Source organism: Balearica regulorum, chromosome 14, assembly GCF_011004875.1.
Source record: "Balearica regulorum gibbericeps isolate bBalReg1 chromosome 14, bBalReg1.pri, whole genome shotgun sequence".
Lineage (NCBI taxonomy): Eukaryota > Metazoa > Chordata > Aves > Gruiformes > Gruidae > Balearica > Balearica regulorum.
In genome coordinates this window covers 16,319,196-16,335,118 of record NC_046197.1, presented here as the reverse complement: position 1 = coordinate 16,335,118, position 15,923 = coordinate 16,319,196, and the positions used below count along the sequence as shown (strand labels likewise).

Here is a 15,923-nt window from a genome sequence, read left to right as displayed (position 1 = left end):
ACAGCTGAGCCTTTTTTTTTAATTATTATTCTTATTTGACACTCACATTACAAAATTTAGAAACCATAGACAGTTCAGGCAAACTGTTAAAACACAGTATAAATTAGGGGGGTTTAATATATAAATTCTATACATAGGTAAGTTAGCTCGAACATGACTGACAAAAGGATTTCATAACAATCTTACCACAACTGTATAAAAAGGCATGGGAATAGGATGGGCACTATAATCATGAATGCAGGTTAAGACATTTTCCACAACAGCTATAAAGCGTAACAATGACCATGCTATTCTTGCAGTGTTTGTGTGGGGTACGGTATGCATATTACCATTAACATTTTGCAAGATCTATGTACAGTCACAAAATCATAACAGCCACTTTCAAGTAACTTTACTGTTTCCTGCCTGTGCAATTAATAAAGTGTCGATATTTGTTCTGAGGACTTCTAACAAAGCTACATGGTTTGAGTATTATGGATGGTAGACAGATTTCAATTTGACCTGAAAATGCTAATTATAACAAGAAATTATTCAATTTAAATAAAAAGTTACAGAAAAAGCACAGCTCCTCATTACTATCACTCACATGATCAGTATATACCAGTCATTTAATCCATATTTATTTCCTAGCTTGATTCTTTTTAAAAGCTAAAATGAAAATTTACTTCCCATTTTTCAAAGCACAGTTGTAAAAAGGAGTTACACCAGAAGAAATGTAAAACTAAAATTTGGATATCTTTATGGGGTAATTTTTTTGAAAAGACGTGCTTCCCAGGCAACCCTGGACGTGTCATTCAACCTTTGAATTTCTCAATCTCAAAATAAGGACTGTTCTGCTTACACGGTTTAACTCTGGGCTTTTAGGTCTGTGACTAAATGTTGTACGATAGTATGTTCTTGAAGTTTAGGTTTAAGACAGCTGGTACCGTCACTGTGACTAAAAGTGAAAAAATCTTAAAATCTGATTTCTCACCTTTGTAAGCTGATGAACACTTGCTAAGCGTTCCGAAACCCAGAAGATAATTTATTTTCCATCTGTGTTGTGTACTAGCAATGGTCTTTTTACAGACAGACTCCTAAGGGAAGTACTTGTACATTTGTAAGAATCCTATCTTGAAACACTTGAATTTAATAGCTCTATGTGTGCATCTTTCACTAAGTTTTAGTAGTTAGGAGGATTCTATTGGAACAATTTCTTCTAGTTCAAGACGAGGATAGACTGTTAATGATAACCCAGCTTGGGCCGTTACGGAAATACATACGATGTCAACCGTCAAGACTACAGCCCCCGTTTTCTCAACTGTTTACGCACGGGCCAAACATCAAGAAACCGTATGTTTAGTTGTTTCAAAAAGACTGGGATTTTAGAACCACAATGAAAGCAGTGATGTAGTACTGACCAGTAAGTTCACCGAGGAAGTCACATTTCTCTGAAAGGTAGCTGGACTATGGAATTTTCTGGTCAAAAGTCCATTAAATGGGCTTTGCACATTTTAGAAGGAAGCTTCCTGTACAGGTATTTAACTTACAGGACTCATGAGGTCTGAACTCTAAGTCTTCTGCATTCAAGAAGGCTTGGGAACATTGCTGTACTGCAGTATTAGTCTGGGTTGGCAGTTTTAGGGCCACAGGGATGAAGGGAGAAGGACTCCTATTCTATTATGGCAGTTCTAGAGTATCCCTTGTATGGCAGACAACTAGAAAAATGTTCCTATGGCATTTTGCAAGAGCTGTTTATGGAGCAAAATACCGCTTTTGTGGAGGGAAAGGCATCAAGGGAAGAGCTAGCAGTATGAGCCACTCTGAATTTACAGTGTTGCAGTCTGCATCTGACCACAATGCAAGGCAGGGGGGGTCTGGAGAGGAGTCACTCATACTTAGCTTTTTGCTGTAGCTGAGGTTATAGCCCGAGTTTCAGTGTCTTGCACCCATGCACAGTGTAGGAAATACCACCCATACAAGCTATTAGCTTCGTATCTACATCTTGCGTTATGTAAAAATGCAGGATGTTATGCCTTGTATGAGGATTAGCTTAATGTATTTAGCATTTTTTGCCTATCTCAAAATATGCAAAAAGAATTGTAAAAGAAATTAATACAAAAGAGATTAGCCTCCAGATCTGTTCCATGAAAACAGCAATTTGTTTGGTGCCTCCTCTGCTCAGCTCAGAGTTCAGCAGCTCCACAGAGCAGCTAATAGTGGTTGCAGGGAAAGCGATATGCTCTAAGGCAGTGTGCTTTCTTTCTGACATACTCAACATTAAAACAAAAGTATTGGTACAGCTTTCTGCATCAGTATTTCACTCTATTCTCTCCTGCCCTAGCCTGCCCAACTGCCATAGATATTAATAGGAAGATATGCACAGATACCTTGTTTTACTCTGCTGCCATGCTGTGAAATATGAAAGTTAACAACCATCAAGGTACTTCTCATAATTCTGAAAAGTATTTATTTTTCCACGTTGCTTAGATCTTAAAGTCTCTGCCAACTAGGTAACAAATTCTTCACTGTTTTAAGTCCTCTAGAGGAACCTCTTTTAGTTCAAAGAATTTTCTTGTGATCATTCTGTTGGATGGATAAGGAAATAGGCTTTGCCTCAGATGAACTTCCAAGAATTTCTTACCTGTCAAAAGGAATATGTCCCAGCATCAGAAACCTAAGAGTGCAGGCTCAGATATGAATTTGCATGTCAGCTTTATACAGGATCATCTAATCACCTCTGCATCCCACTGTTAGCATATGTGCTGCCATACGGACACCAGACAGGTGTGTGCTGTTCCCCAGCCACAGTTCAATAATGCCCTGCACCAACTACTGAGGTAATTTCACTCAACAGATAATGTTAAAAAGGACAAAAGAAAAGAAAGTCTTTGGCCCACAGTTGAGCCTCTGAGCAGTGACAAAGCTTTTCCTTGTTTCCTTGTCACTCCCTAATCCCATTCTGCAATTACAACAATGTAAATAATCTGTTCACAATAAAAGGGGTTTTTATTTCCAATGAGAGAGACACCTGAGACAGTAAGGCTAATTTCTACCAGTCTAAAAAGAAAAAAGGGTTCTTCAAGCCAGAAAGTCAAATTTTGCTCTCAGACGTGAATGAATTCATTGGATCAGATTAGTCCTTGAATTTGCTGCTGAAACTTCAATGTCAAAGAAAACTTTTGCTGAGGCTGGATTTTCACCCTATTAGGTGCAACCTGCCCATCTGAGAGTTGCACCTGGCTCAAAAGAAAGGCCAGGGACTATGCCAGTTGTCAGTGTAATTTAATCCCTATGAGTAACTTAAAACTGTATTATAGTTAATAATGGCAGGACTGCTCCAAAGCCCATCAAAATCAATTGGAATTTTTCCTCTGGCACGTCATTCTGCTTGGGATCAGTCTCATTCCACGGAACACAGTCATTGTTAGGCCAGATACTGTTAACTGTGTAACATTTTTACACTGATATGCCTAACAATATCTTTTCTACTAACATGTCTTCTTTTTGATAACTCCAATTACATATTCAGTAATCTGAGCTCTGTTCTAAGCTGGATTTACAGTCATGTGCAAACCAGTGCTCATGTGCTTTAATAAAAGGTGCATAAACTATTGCAATAAAACGACGAAGTAACCAAGGTATCAGTAAGGGACTGGCTTGATTTTAAGTGAGTGATTATCTTATCACCACTGACCACATCATAAAATATTATCAAGATAAGAAAAATATCTCTACACTTGTTTCTTTTTTTGAAGTGCTTTAGCAGCTGTGTCCACACTGTGTTGAAGTGCCATCTCAGCAGTGGCTGGGATCACAATTTGCATATCTGCATGTCCCCTATCCACAAGGGGAGGTTCCAGCCAGCTGTATGACAGGATTGTGTTAACTGCCTGACAGAGGAAATGACAATATGTTAAACACAGTGTACTCTGGTGCACAGGGTTCTTGTGTGCTAGACTCATTTCAAGAGGTTTTTGCCCTCAAAATTCAGTCATGCCCAGCAGACCTACATCCATCCAACCTTTATTTAGGTAATGTGATTGATGCTGATGTGAAATTGAGGGCAAGATTGCACGATTAAGTGTCTTTTGAAAGGCATTGAGCAAGCTTATCTACTGACTTCAACGCAAGCTGAAGGCACACAATTCCCTCATTGTTTTTCACTGGACTTTTTATCTAGCTCCGCATTGCTGAATGGCACTCTCAAGAAATGAAAAAATAGAACTTTTGCTACCACTCTGATTACACTAGAAGAGGTGCAGAAGTGATTTAATGCATTTGGGTCTTTTAAAATATTGCTGTATACGCAGAAGTTAAGTTAATGCTTCTGAAAGACTGTATCATATATTCACATCTCACTAGCTTAGGGTTTTGATACTAACACTACAGACCTATCGCTCTAGTTTTGCTCTGTTCTCTGTGTAGCATTAGTTCAAGCACCTGTCAGGGAGGCTAATCCACTGAAAAAAGTAGAATTAGAAAGCCATAACATTACTACTAGTAACTTGTCTAGATATTAGTCTAATGACTACATGCCGTATAGGGGCTTAGTGCTTGCTGTTAAGTGATACCACTTTCTTTTCAACATGGTAGGAGTTCTTTACACGTTTACAGCAAGAAAACATTAATTATTGGAGGTGTTTTTTCTCATTTTCATGTAATGTTAATTTTTGGAAGAAATCTATTCCCCAAATTATTTTCAATTGTACTCGTGCTTTGTAAAACCTGTTGGCGCAGCAAGGCTCTCACCACTCTCCTGTATGGAGTTGTACACACTAGTTAGGCCAAATATGAATTACAAATGCAACTGACAGCTGTAGCTTAAGGCTTTACATTGTTTCTATTTAAATCAATAGGATTTTAGCCACGAAATTATGTGAAGACAAGCTAGGATTCCTAAAGCCTGTTTTTTAAAAGTGCTGTCTTCTCATTTTAAGTTGCCGTGTACTCCCATCTCCAAGTCGTTTCGCAAAGAGGCCAGCGTCTCTGGAGATCAAATACTATGGATCAATACGCCATGCACCTCTATAAAGCAATTATTGTCTCAGTGCTCACACAGAGATAAGAATGTTTAGCACCTCTGAAAAGACCTTTTAAATGTGTGACTACATAAAGGCTTAAAGATAATTTGATGCTTCTGAAAGTCCCACTAAGCCCTTAATACCTACCTAAATCTGACCTTTATGCATCCATTTTAAGCACTGAGGTTTGAAAGTTTTGAACTATGAAAGTGGTTTAGTTTGCAACAGTGATACACTTTATGAGATCTAATTTAACTCATACTTACAAAATTGCCTGAATTCATGGAAGGTGCCCAAGAATATAAAGTATTATCATGAGAAATCACATTTTGATTCATCGTCAGGGTGTTACAATCTCAGCTGTACCAGCCTCTATTGGCTCATTAGAAAGGGAGTGAGGATTTGCATTTTAAAAAGCAGGTTTAAAGAAAGGGCCCGTACACCTACATTGCGTTGCAGATAAATAAAACGTTTCCGCTATGAAGTCACACTGTGCCTGTTAAAAAGATGCAGACATTAAGAAAAAAAGACCATTTAGCAAACACACTTAAGCATTAGCATTGTTGTAGATATGTTTATGGTTATTGCTCTGGATTTGGTTGGATTGTAACAGGCTTTTAATGGCATCATTTTGGAAATGGTTCTGCTTGTGTACGTTTCTCTGTATAGCTCTCAGCTCATGTACAAAAATTAACAAACAGCATATTAACAGCATCACCACAATAGTGATCATTCCCTGGCTGGAATGATGTTGTACCATCCTTACACTTGGTTCTTCCATACAAAGCTTGGGTAAACACATGACGTTTTTATGTTCCTCCTGCTTGAATTCATGCGCTGATAGACCTATACAAAAAGAACTGAAGTTCTGCCTCAAGCCCCTATGTATGCAAATCTAGAAGAAGCTGTTCTGCTCATCTCAGCAACTGCAAGAGCAGTGGAGTCCAGGTGGCCATGATCCAGACTGCACAGGTTTTCACAGATCATAACCCAATGTAAGAACTGCACTGCAGACCCTACAAAGCTTTAGTATATCATATAGAGCATGTCTCAGACTGCCGTCCTCCTGATCATCTTAATTGTCAGAGCTGCCCTCAAACACTAGCTCAACCAAAGCCTCACATTTCAACAGCTCACTGAGGCATGGATAGCTTTTGAGGCCTGGCAGAGGGCAGGAACAGTTCCAGTCTTCTGGCTAAATGCATAGGCCAGCACAGCCAGGTTCTGTGATTAGGCTAATTTTCCAAAACACTACAGCCACTTGGAATCACTCTGTATCAAAATAAAACCATTACTATCTCAAAGAAAGGGTTACATCCTTCTGTTTTAGACAGAGAAAGACTGGAACATCTGAAAAGGCCAGTATCAAGTCAGTAATAAAATGCAAAGTTCAATATCATATGGCATTTAGGTATCATTTAAGTTTTTTGAGGCCTTTTGTGGGGCAGGTAGGAACATTCCTTCCACATACAAACAATTAATCTACTGTTAGGGCTTAGTTTTGAATCTAATATCCATATAATTCATTATCATTTAATATATGTGTTACAGTAGCACCATGATTATTATACAGCTTTAAACACAACACATAGCCCCTACTTCATATTATCTGTAAGGAAATGGTGAACATGGTTTAGATCCTAAAAATAAAGAGAAAAATGGTTATCTGCTCATGAGTTCTTCAGTGCATTCATTCTAGCCTGAAACCCTTTCTTTTTAAAGCATACCATTTAGTTCCCAAATTCAGAGCAATTACTCACCCCCCCATCCTCTTAGTATCATGTTGCAAAATAAACAGTAGTATTAATTGGAACCTGATAGATTTTTTTCAAACGGTAATACAGTATCTTTTTTCTTTAAGTGTGATAAAACCCTCTAAAAGATGCAACTCAGCATCAACAAAATTAGGGAATACACTACATACATTAAACAGAGGTAAGTTGAGTCCAGAATCATTTGCTGCTTCAGTTCAACTTTAGATGTGGTGGTGGTGGGGTCTTTAAGCAATACCATCTAACTCTGTGCCCTCCTCAGATCTGCCAAGATTCACAGTAAGAAAAGCAACAACAGCGGTGGGAAGAATAACTAAGCAATAGTCATACTTCAGATTGTTCTCTGTAAAAATTCATGGGGTTTGTAGGACTGTCCCATGCTGATGTGGTCTATATGTGACATACATGTATACATATGAGTGAGCGATGTCGGTTTTCATCTGCTGGAAGCTTATACCTGTAGCAGTCAGTGCTTTGTTCAACAAGGCTGGGGGACTGCTCACGTAAGATTAAGTTCTTCTTTCTTCATTCAGCAATTAACCAGATTGCTGCCGTGTCTGATTTAATTTTACAATCCTCAGAGGGTTTAAAGAGCTGCTGAAGCACCTGCTTCTGAAATAATCCTGTGTATTTTTTGCTTTCCTTTTCTTATACTTTTCCATTCTCCTTTGCAGTACCACGGTTCTCCATGCTTGTGATTTTCTTATGTTTTCCTTCAGAGGCAACAGCTACAGCGATCCTGACACAGTTTGGGCACAGCCACAAATAGTCTGTTTGCCCTTCCCCTCTCTGTCTCATAGTTAGAAAAGCATCATTGTGCACACAGTTCTGTTGATTTCAGTGGATGAATCCAGTTCATCCGTCATGTTAGGCAGTCAAAAAACCCAACAAAAAAACTCAAACAAAAGAAATTGTCTAAATCCCAAACAGGCATCTTTGGAATCAGTAGTGCAAAATGTTTGCGGATTTCTTTTCCTTGACCTACTGCAATAATCTCTTAATCTTCAAGTCTTTCCTAGAATAGTGGATCTGTAAATTTAAAACATAAGAACAATGAAAAAAAGCAAATATAAAGGTGTGGGGTTTGGGTTTTTTTTTTTTTTTTAAATCAGTCTCTTCAGATTCTCACACCAAACCATTATACATCTCAAGACGGATGTAAACTGTAGGAAGAACCAGTTAACGTAGGACATTTTTCATCTCACCAGGCCTCTTTTGCATGGGTACAGCACTGTATAAATTTATAAGTGGAGAGTATTCTTTAAATGTTGGATACTTTGAGATTACAATTAGCTTTTATCAGTGCAGCCTAAGCTCTGTAGATTAGTCTTAAATGGAAAAGACCTCCATCAGAGGCCACATTTTAAATGCCAGCACTTTATCAGCTGACTATCAGTGACTATCAGTGCAACACTTTGGAGGTACTTTAGAAATGAGCTGATAAAATGAGTGGTTACCTCAAGGATTTCCACCTGTCTTTTTCTGTCTGGTTTTCTGGACTTTCACTCTCATAGGAAGCCAGATACAAACCTGGAAAAGGTAAATATGTGTTATTTCAACAGCATCAGTAACCCCCTATCTCTCTGCATTCTTGTATGTCCTATATTGTACCGCACAACAAGAGAAACTTTTTAAAACTTCATGGTCCATCAGGTGGCTGGTAGGACACTGATGCTCAGCTCACATGTCTACCTTTGGAAAGCTGTTAGGTTAATTTTGATGGAACAGTAAAGGAGCCCAGAGTTAAAATATGTTATCATGACTTTCTTGTAACAATATTAAACAGTTAAATGTTTTCCATATAGAGATCTGGGCCTATTTACTCCAGCACAGCACTGCTACCAAAGTGTTATATGAACATTAAAAAAGAGAGACAGCGAGAGGTAACAGCTATACAAATACACTTTTTAAAATCAAGACTATTCCCATCACTTAACACAACTTTATCTTCCTCAATCTTTTTAAAGCTTATGGGGACATGGTATCTTAAATGAATACAAAACACCTTCAAGGTAAGAATGAGTTATAGAAGAAGGAACACAGTAGAAGAAAATAAACAAGTCTTTTTTCTGCAAAACTTTGCATCATAGGATGCATTTACCAAAATGTGTCTAGGCTGTTGAGTCTCCTCTGCAAAAGCTGGTGGTGCATTAATATCTCACTGTCGTGTCAGAATTTAAGTAGGCTGTGACTTGTGTTCACACACATTTCCTCATTTGACTGTTCAGCAATGCTTTGTTCTTTAATGCTGGCACTATCTCAGTATTCAAGTCTGTGCTACAATTCAGTTGCATCTGAATGTTCAAGCGTTTCCTCCACACTGTGACAAGCAGCATACAGTTGCATTCCACATACCACCGCTACATCTCTCCAATATATTCTCCCACCTTTTACTCAGGGCAGGTCTTTCGGCTCTGCGCTTCCCCTGGGTAACAGAAGAGACCTGCCATGGCTTCTGCAAAGGGCATCTCATGCAAGCAGTATGGATATAGGGGAGGGCACGAGAGAGAGAATCTGCAATTAGTAAGTTGAGGTTGCCCTTTTTTGGTCCATCAGCCTGAAAACTGTACTTTTAAATGTCACTTCTGAGATACCCCTGACTTTCACTTTCTGTCCCTTTAGAGCCTGAAAAACAGACCAAATGTCTCCATCCTATCTCCTTGCAAAACGCATCACATTAATTATTCTATTTTGGCATTGATTCTTCTTAGGATTTAGGCAGGATTTTTGAAGCCGGATTTTGCGTTCTGAAGTAGTCTGTGAAATAAAAACTGTCTGGTCTGATTAACTTGGATTAGTACAGAAAACTGCCTATAGAATCAAGAAAAAAAATAAACCCAACACCAGTCAGTATAGGTTATGGGAACATAGCTATAGACAATTCTGTGCGTGACAACGTACAAAGAGACAATTGACACAAATGAATATGAAATGACACAGTCTGACATGCTGGATACCAAATTGAAGAGGACAGATAAGTATAAAAAGACAATCAGAGAAATAATTTTAGAACAGGGCTTTCACAGCTACAGCTTAAATTAATTACTAGAAAAGATTTTTCCTAAAAATTTTTTTCTGTAGATATGTATTTCTTTGCTGCAGTGGAGGAGGTCAGCTGGACTACCATCGCCCTGGGCTGTGTTCACTGAAGAGATCACAGTGTTGGTTTGCAGAAGAGATTAGTTCTGGCTCCATCATTCACGGAATGAGTGGCTAAGGGACAGCTGACATTCATCGCAGTCCACAACACAGTTGTGTGGCCTCTTTTCTCGGTTACAAAAATAGGGCCACACTGGCAACTTCCTAGACAGTGAAGTCTAGACTTTCTTCTCTTCCTTACAGAGAAGCTATGGACAAAAGAAAAGCCATCAGGCAGCAGCTTCATGAGCTAGGTTATATTTGCAAAAACATGTTGATAGACTGGGGATAAACAAGCTGCATGACAGGAAAGCTAGGAAAGAACCAAGATTGGTCAGTGAGAGAGATCACCTAAGTATGGATCAGGGTGTTAATTAGTACTGATGAAGAGACACATTTTCAGTGATTAGAGATTGTACAGAGTCTTACCGTCTTCAGTAAAAATGGGAGCAGTATGCAAGTAGTGGATGATGTTAGGATCTTGTTCAAAGGGACATTCCACCTGCTTCCATGTTATAAATTCTCCTACTTGCTTAGCCAGTTCCAGAAATTTCTGTAAACATAAAACCATTCCACTAAGATACGGCAAGATTATCTCACGAAAACAACCACATCCAAGCAGAAGACTGGGATCCAGGATCCCTTGTGCCAACCACAAGGATATTGGGAGAAAAGAGCCTTGTCTGTTTTAGATGGGTACATCTTCAGAGTTCGTTTACAGGGGGAAGGGAGAGGAAAGGGTGCACTATGTTCCTTCTTACAAGCTGACTCAGTTTGTACTTAAATGAAAAGGTATCCATGAACAAAGTTATGGGTTACATATATGTACTTAAGAATAGAGGACAAACTTTGGTGGAACAGGAGAGAGCAGAATTAGATATAAATTACATAAAGTGGAGTGACTCTAACGCCTCACAACTCTGTAGACCTTGTAACAGTTCTGATATAATTTAAGGCAATGCCAGGCTCGGTATTTTATGCATTAGTCACCATCTCACAACGCCAATAACTGAAGGAGAAATTTAATCCAACCAAAGCGATGCTGAAGTGATTTGCAAAGAATTTGAGAGCTCCAGAACTATTTTCTCATCAACACTGGGCAGTTCTTTCGGAAGCACCCCACCTCTGCCCTCCACCAGCATACAAGAACGCAGCCATCGCAACATGCAGCCCAGTGCAGAACACCCGAGTGCCTGCACACTGCCATGAGCAACAAGTTGTACTAGTGTAAAACCATCTGCTCCAGCGCAGAACTGGGATTGCTCAGGACATGTGACTAACACTACCTAGTGCCTACGAATAGAAATCCTTCTACTGCATATAATAGAAAGTTTTCTGTGTAAAACCTACAGGCAGGAGATAACACATTCAAGTCCTTATATCAGTGGCATGACAGGTACTTCATGGACACAGTGACTCTGTATGTAATTCTGCTTGTATTCTAATTTTTCTCTAATGACCACAAGTAATTTATGTCTGTCTTTGCCAAACTTCTTTATTAAAAATGAGAAAGGGCTAAAAAGGCAGATAAAATAAAATATAAAGCATTTTATACTGGCTTGTTTCTCTGTGCGTGTGTGTACAGGAAAAGTAGTTTTCCATGTTTTCTGAGAAAGTAATCTTCCCCTCCAAGCCAAAAGTATAATCATTTATACTACTGACACTATATTTCTAGCAGCCAACCAACATCAAGCAAGTTAGGATGATCTGCTTGTAATGTTTATATAAAATATACATATTGATTCTTTTAAAAAACATCCTGGGATTGGTTTAACCTTCACACAGTCACTTGAGATCATCCCTTTTGGCATATTCAGTCTTTATTGGTCTGCACTGAAATTGCAGGCAAACAGTCTCGGATAGTGCTATCAGAACGGGATGGATAAACACATTTTTCAGATCTTACTTCAAAGTTGACATGTCCATTTGGAAGGCGATTAGCACATCCTTCATTCAAAAAATAAATGTCTTTGATCAATAGGCTGAAGAAGGGGATCACAATCTGTGAAGAGAAATGACACAACTATTATCTTTCCAGTTCAGTATTTTCTCTGCATAAAATAAGAACTCAATCAGGAGAGAGGAGAAAAAAGAAATATTAACTTTTCAGTGAGCTGTGTACTTAAAAAGCAGTACAGCGACAGGCAAGTATGAGGGCAGTAGGGTATAGATACACCTTCAGCCATCAGGAGGATGTGTGCTGAAAGGAGTATCAACTGATCACAATGTTCACTGAGCAGAATAACATGACTAAGAAATGCTAATAACTCAGTTTATTATCAACAGCATCACCGTTTGACAACAAGATCAGACAGCAAAGAGCAAAATAAAATTGCAGAACTCCTCCCTGTTGGGTCTTTATAAGCAAAGAGGTTGAATACACAAATTGAGCAATTTAAAGACAGCTGCAAACCAAAGAACCAGTATTGTGCCTGAACAAGGAAAGACAGAATAAAATTTGATGACCAAGGACTTGTCTACAAACAGTTAATCAGGAGCTGTTTCATTTACAACAGCTCCATGCATAGCTGCCTCTAGAGGCATGTAATTTCCTTCCTGGTGCCTGATTAGTACAACCTGCTTCTCCAAATTAACCTGCAGACAGTAGGATTGAAAATATTAAGTCAGTTGACAGAAAACTGCCAACAGTAGCCAGAGAGATCATGGTAGCACTGAAAATAAGCCCATGGCATCATCCAGGGCAAAGTGGCATATAGCAGTGATCCAACTTCTCTCTAACCCATCAGAGTCAGGTCATCATTTGCTATAGAAAAAGTCTACTTCTAGGTAAGACTCTTGAAATTAACGGAATTACAGCAGGGATAAATTTGATGCCAGATGTTCTACAGCAGAAAGCAGCACCAGTGCTCCTGAAGTGCATCCCCAGCACTTCCACAGCAGAATTCCTCTGGGTGCTCTGGTGTCAAAACTCAAAAAAAAGGAAAAGGAAGATAACACAAAGGACAGTCCATGACAAAGCTGACCCCCAGGGCTCTGGGATTTGATTTCAAATCTGAGTCCACCCACCTCTCCACTGCGTTAGAGAAAGGCCACTTGGAGGGTTTGAGCTATAAGGTCAGAAGCCACCTCTGTGAGAATTTTCCTGTGCCAGCAACATCTGTCTTTTAAGCCACTAAGTATAAACTTAATCACCAAGAACTTAAAGGAAAGCACATCGCATGGTAGAGTGTCCAACTGTTTCCACTGTTCTATTTGTAAATTAACTGAACTGTGGCTTAAGTGTACACCAAAGTTAAAGTGCCTTCACGGCACGCAAGACCAGCCAAGGGAGCAATCCTTTAGTGAAGTATTTAATGTTGTACTGTTATTCCATCTCATGCTGTACGTCAGCTGTAACGGGATACGAAACGGACCTAGAACAGGATTGGCAGCTGTTATTTTCCAGTCTACAGCCTTTACAATGCAACAGTGAGTGCGAGCAAGTCATAGATGCAAAAACACTGAGGCAAGGAGTCTACAAGTCACTACCAACTCTTGCTGTGAAAATGGAAGCCAATTTCTGTTTCAGCTAAAATACCACACTGCATCTCTGCTGGCTTTTTTATTTGACAGCCATAGATAAACTCTGTAATGTCAATGCAATAGCCATAAAAAAGCCTGGACTGACACTCCAAGAGCCACTGGCATTATGCTGATACATCCCACTGATATAATACAGGAATGAAAACAAACCACAGCCTAACCCCCCCAAAATCCTGAGCCCTCCTATCAGGGTGAGGTAGAGCAACTTCTAGTCAAACTGAGCTATGTGTGTTTCAGGATTCATTTTGATATCATCCAAACTAGGTCAATCAACCTGAAGTAAAAAATACAATTCATTCTATGATGTGGTTTGTTTGCTACCAAAAATGATGATAACTCTGTAACCAGTGTGGTCTTATAAAGTGGAAAGATACAGAGAGCTGGAGCCAGACACTGATCCCCAGCTAGAAATTACTGCCAGGTTCTGTCCACATATTTTTTGCCGGCAGATGCGAGCTTGTTCTGCTATGTTCCACACTGCCTGGGAGCTAGGTCACCATCATTAGTGGTGCTAAACATAAGCGAAAAGCCTTGCTGAGACGGAAGGTATACAAATGTGGGCTCAATGCCATGCTAACCCAGCTACGAAGCCACCAGTCAGCTCCAAGCATGGGTAGAGCTTGTTCTCATCTGCATCCAAAAGGCATCAAAGACATACCCTAGGATACCAGTTCTCTACACATTTTCAGGGGATTTCTGTCTTTAGGTCACCATTCACTTCCCCAGTAAAAATGTTACCCTGTATGTTTTGTTTTCCAAATTTCTGTCCGAAAAACAACAAAAGTGGATATAGTTACACTCTAATGTTGGCTTCAATCCAGGCCCTTTGCTAGCATAAAATCTGGGTTAGTGCCAGAAACTCGTATTTCGGTCCCTTTTGATCCCCCCCTGTGCCATCCAACCCAGCCACATGCTGAAGGACAATTGCCTCCTGCAGAAAGAGGACAGCTAATGAGATCAGGCATGTTCGTCCTCCCTTGTATCAAGCGGCAACAACACACAGTACCGCACTGTACACACTCCCAACGTTTCAAAGGCAGAGAAATGTCATTAGCACAATGCAGGGTTCCCCAGTGGAATGACTTAATTTTGGAGATGGTGTAGGTCAGCTGACTGCATAGATAAAACCAGACTTAGTTCCTAACAAGTGTACCCCTCTGAATCCTGCATGAAACATCAGCTCTTCATTTACAGCTCTCTCACCCAGCACTTTGGCAGGTTTATTTCTGCCGCTGTATTGCACCTCTCAACTTTGAGAGCTGCCTTGCCATGCCTTTTTACAGCCTGCTCCTGAACAAGTAACGAGTAGTTACAACTATGCCGTTATACACCAAGAGCCAGGCTGGGTTAGAACAGCGAGGACTGAGGGCGAGGTGCGCACAGAGTAGGAGAAGGGAGGGTGTCCCAGGTCACTGGCTCACCCTGTCTCCCTCTCAGGATATAATTTAGCCCTTGAGCTGTGCTTCTGTTCAAGTGCTGTGCAAAACTCAGCAGCCAAGGCACCAGCACTGAGGAGAGAAGACAGTAACATTTCTGGTGAGTCCACCAGTTAAATATTAGCTCCTCTGAGCCTACAGGCAGTTTTTCTTCCTGCGAGGCATAACCCACTGCTTAGTGTGTTGGTCTGCGACAGCAGTGCTCCCTGCAGAGCACCTTCCTTCTCAAGCAGGTGGATGGAGGCCTGAAGCCTCATCTGTGCATCTGGGGTGGCCGCTTGTCGAGAAGAGGGGTGGAGGAGATTGGGATCTCAAAATCTTGTAAGCACGATTCAATTTGAAGATAAAAACTGCCTTCAAAGTGAGTTTTGCTACGAGTTTGCCAAGAAACAACATAACATTTTCTATCAAAAAAGAGATGGTGTTCTTTCAATTTTATGCAAACTCATTTAAATAAATAATAAATGATAATCTTGCTTATAAAAAGAAACAAAATTCCTTCATTCCTACAGCAAGACTTACACGACCTGCTGTATCTGACACTGTAAAATACCCAGTGTGAGTAGCTACCAAATCCCATGCTTGAGCCTTTTCTTGAACTGATGTATCTACACAAGGGAAACAGAATATGGGCTTTTTCTTACGTAAAATAGATTCCTTTCCATCTAATAACCTCTCTGCCCTCAGTCTTAACCAGCTGGGGGTAGAGATATGATGGAGATCGCTAACCTCCCAGAAAATTAAGTCAAATAATAAAGCAACTGGTTTGAATATATATGATGGTTGCAGAAGAACTGAACTGCAAAAGCATCTCAGACAGGTCCTTGCTGTGTGAGAGTTAAAAGAATTTCTCTGCCAGTCACACACATCCAAAGCCATTGTCTCTTCTCTGCACACAGAAGTGCTTCTCAGAACAACTCGGTGTACTCCCATTGCAGCTGAGTCAGCCTGCGACCAGATGCTGATCTCATTTCACTGTAAATGCTGTGAGATTCCATTAGCTTCAGCAGATTTACAGGGATGCGAGATTA

At 39.9% G+C, this 15,923-nt stretch overlaps 1 protein-coding gene across 3 annotated transcripts in view; it reads right to left on the bottom strand.

The window, feature by feature from the left end:
* RASGEF1C (RasGEF domain family member 1C) overlaps positions 1 to 15,923 on the bottom strand; it is an 80,667-nt gene continuing 64,744 nt past the window's right edge. For all 3 annotated transcript variants that reach the window (XM_075766309.1, XM_075766308.1, XM_075766311.1), the window contains 4 exons: positions 11,820 to 11,915; positions 10,343 to 10,466; positions 8,233 to 8,305; positions 1 to 7,804 (listed from right to left, as the gene is read on the bottom strand). In XM_075766309.1, coding sequence (XP_075622424.1) covers positions 7,780 to 7,804; positions 8,233 to 8,305; positions 10,343 to 10,466; positions 11,820 to 11,915 — 318 coding nt within the window. In that variant the 3' untranslated portion in view covers positions 1 to 7,779. The remainder of the gene's footprint in view (positions 7,805 to 8,232; positions 8,306 to 10,342; positions 10,467 to 11,819; positions 11,916 to 15,923) is intronic.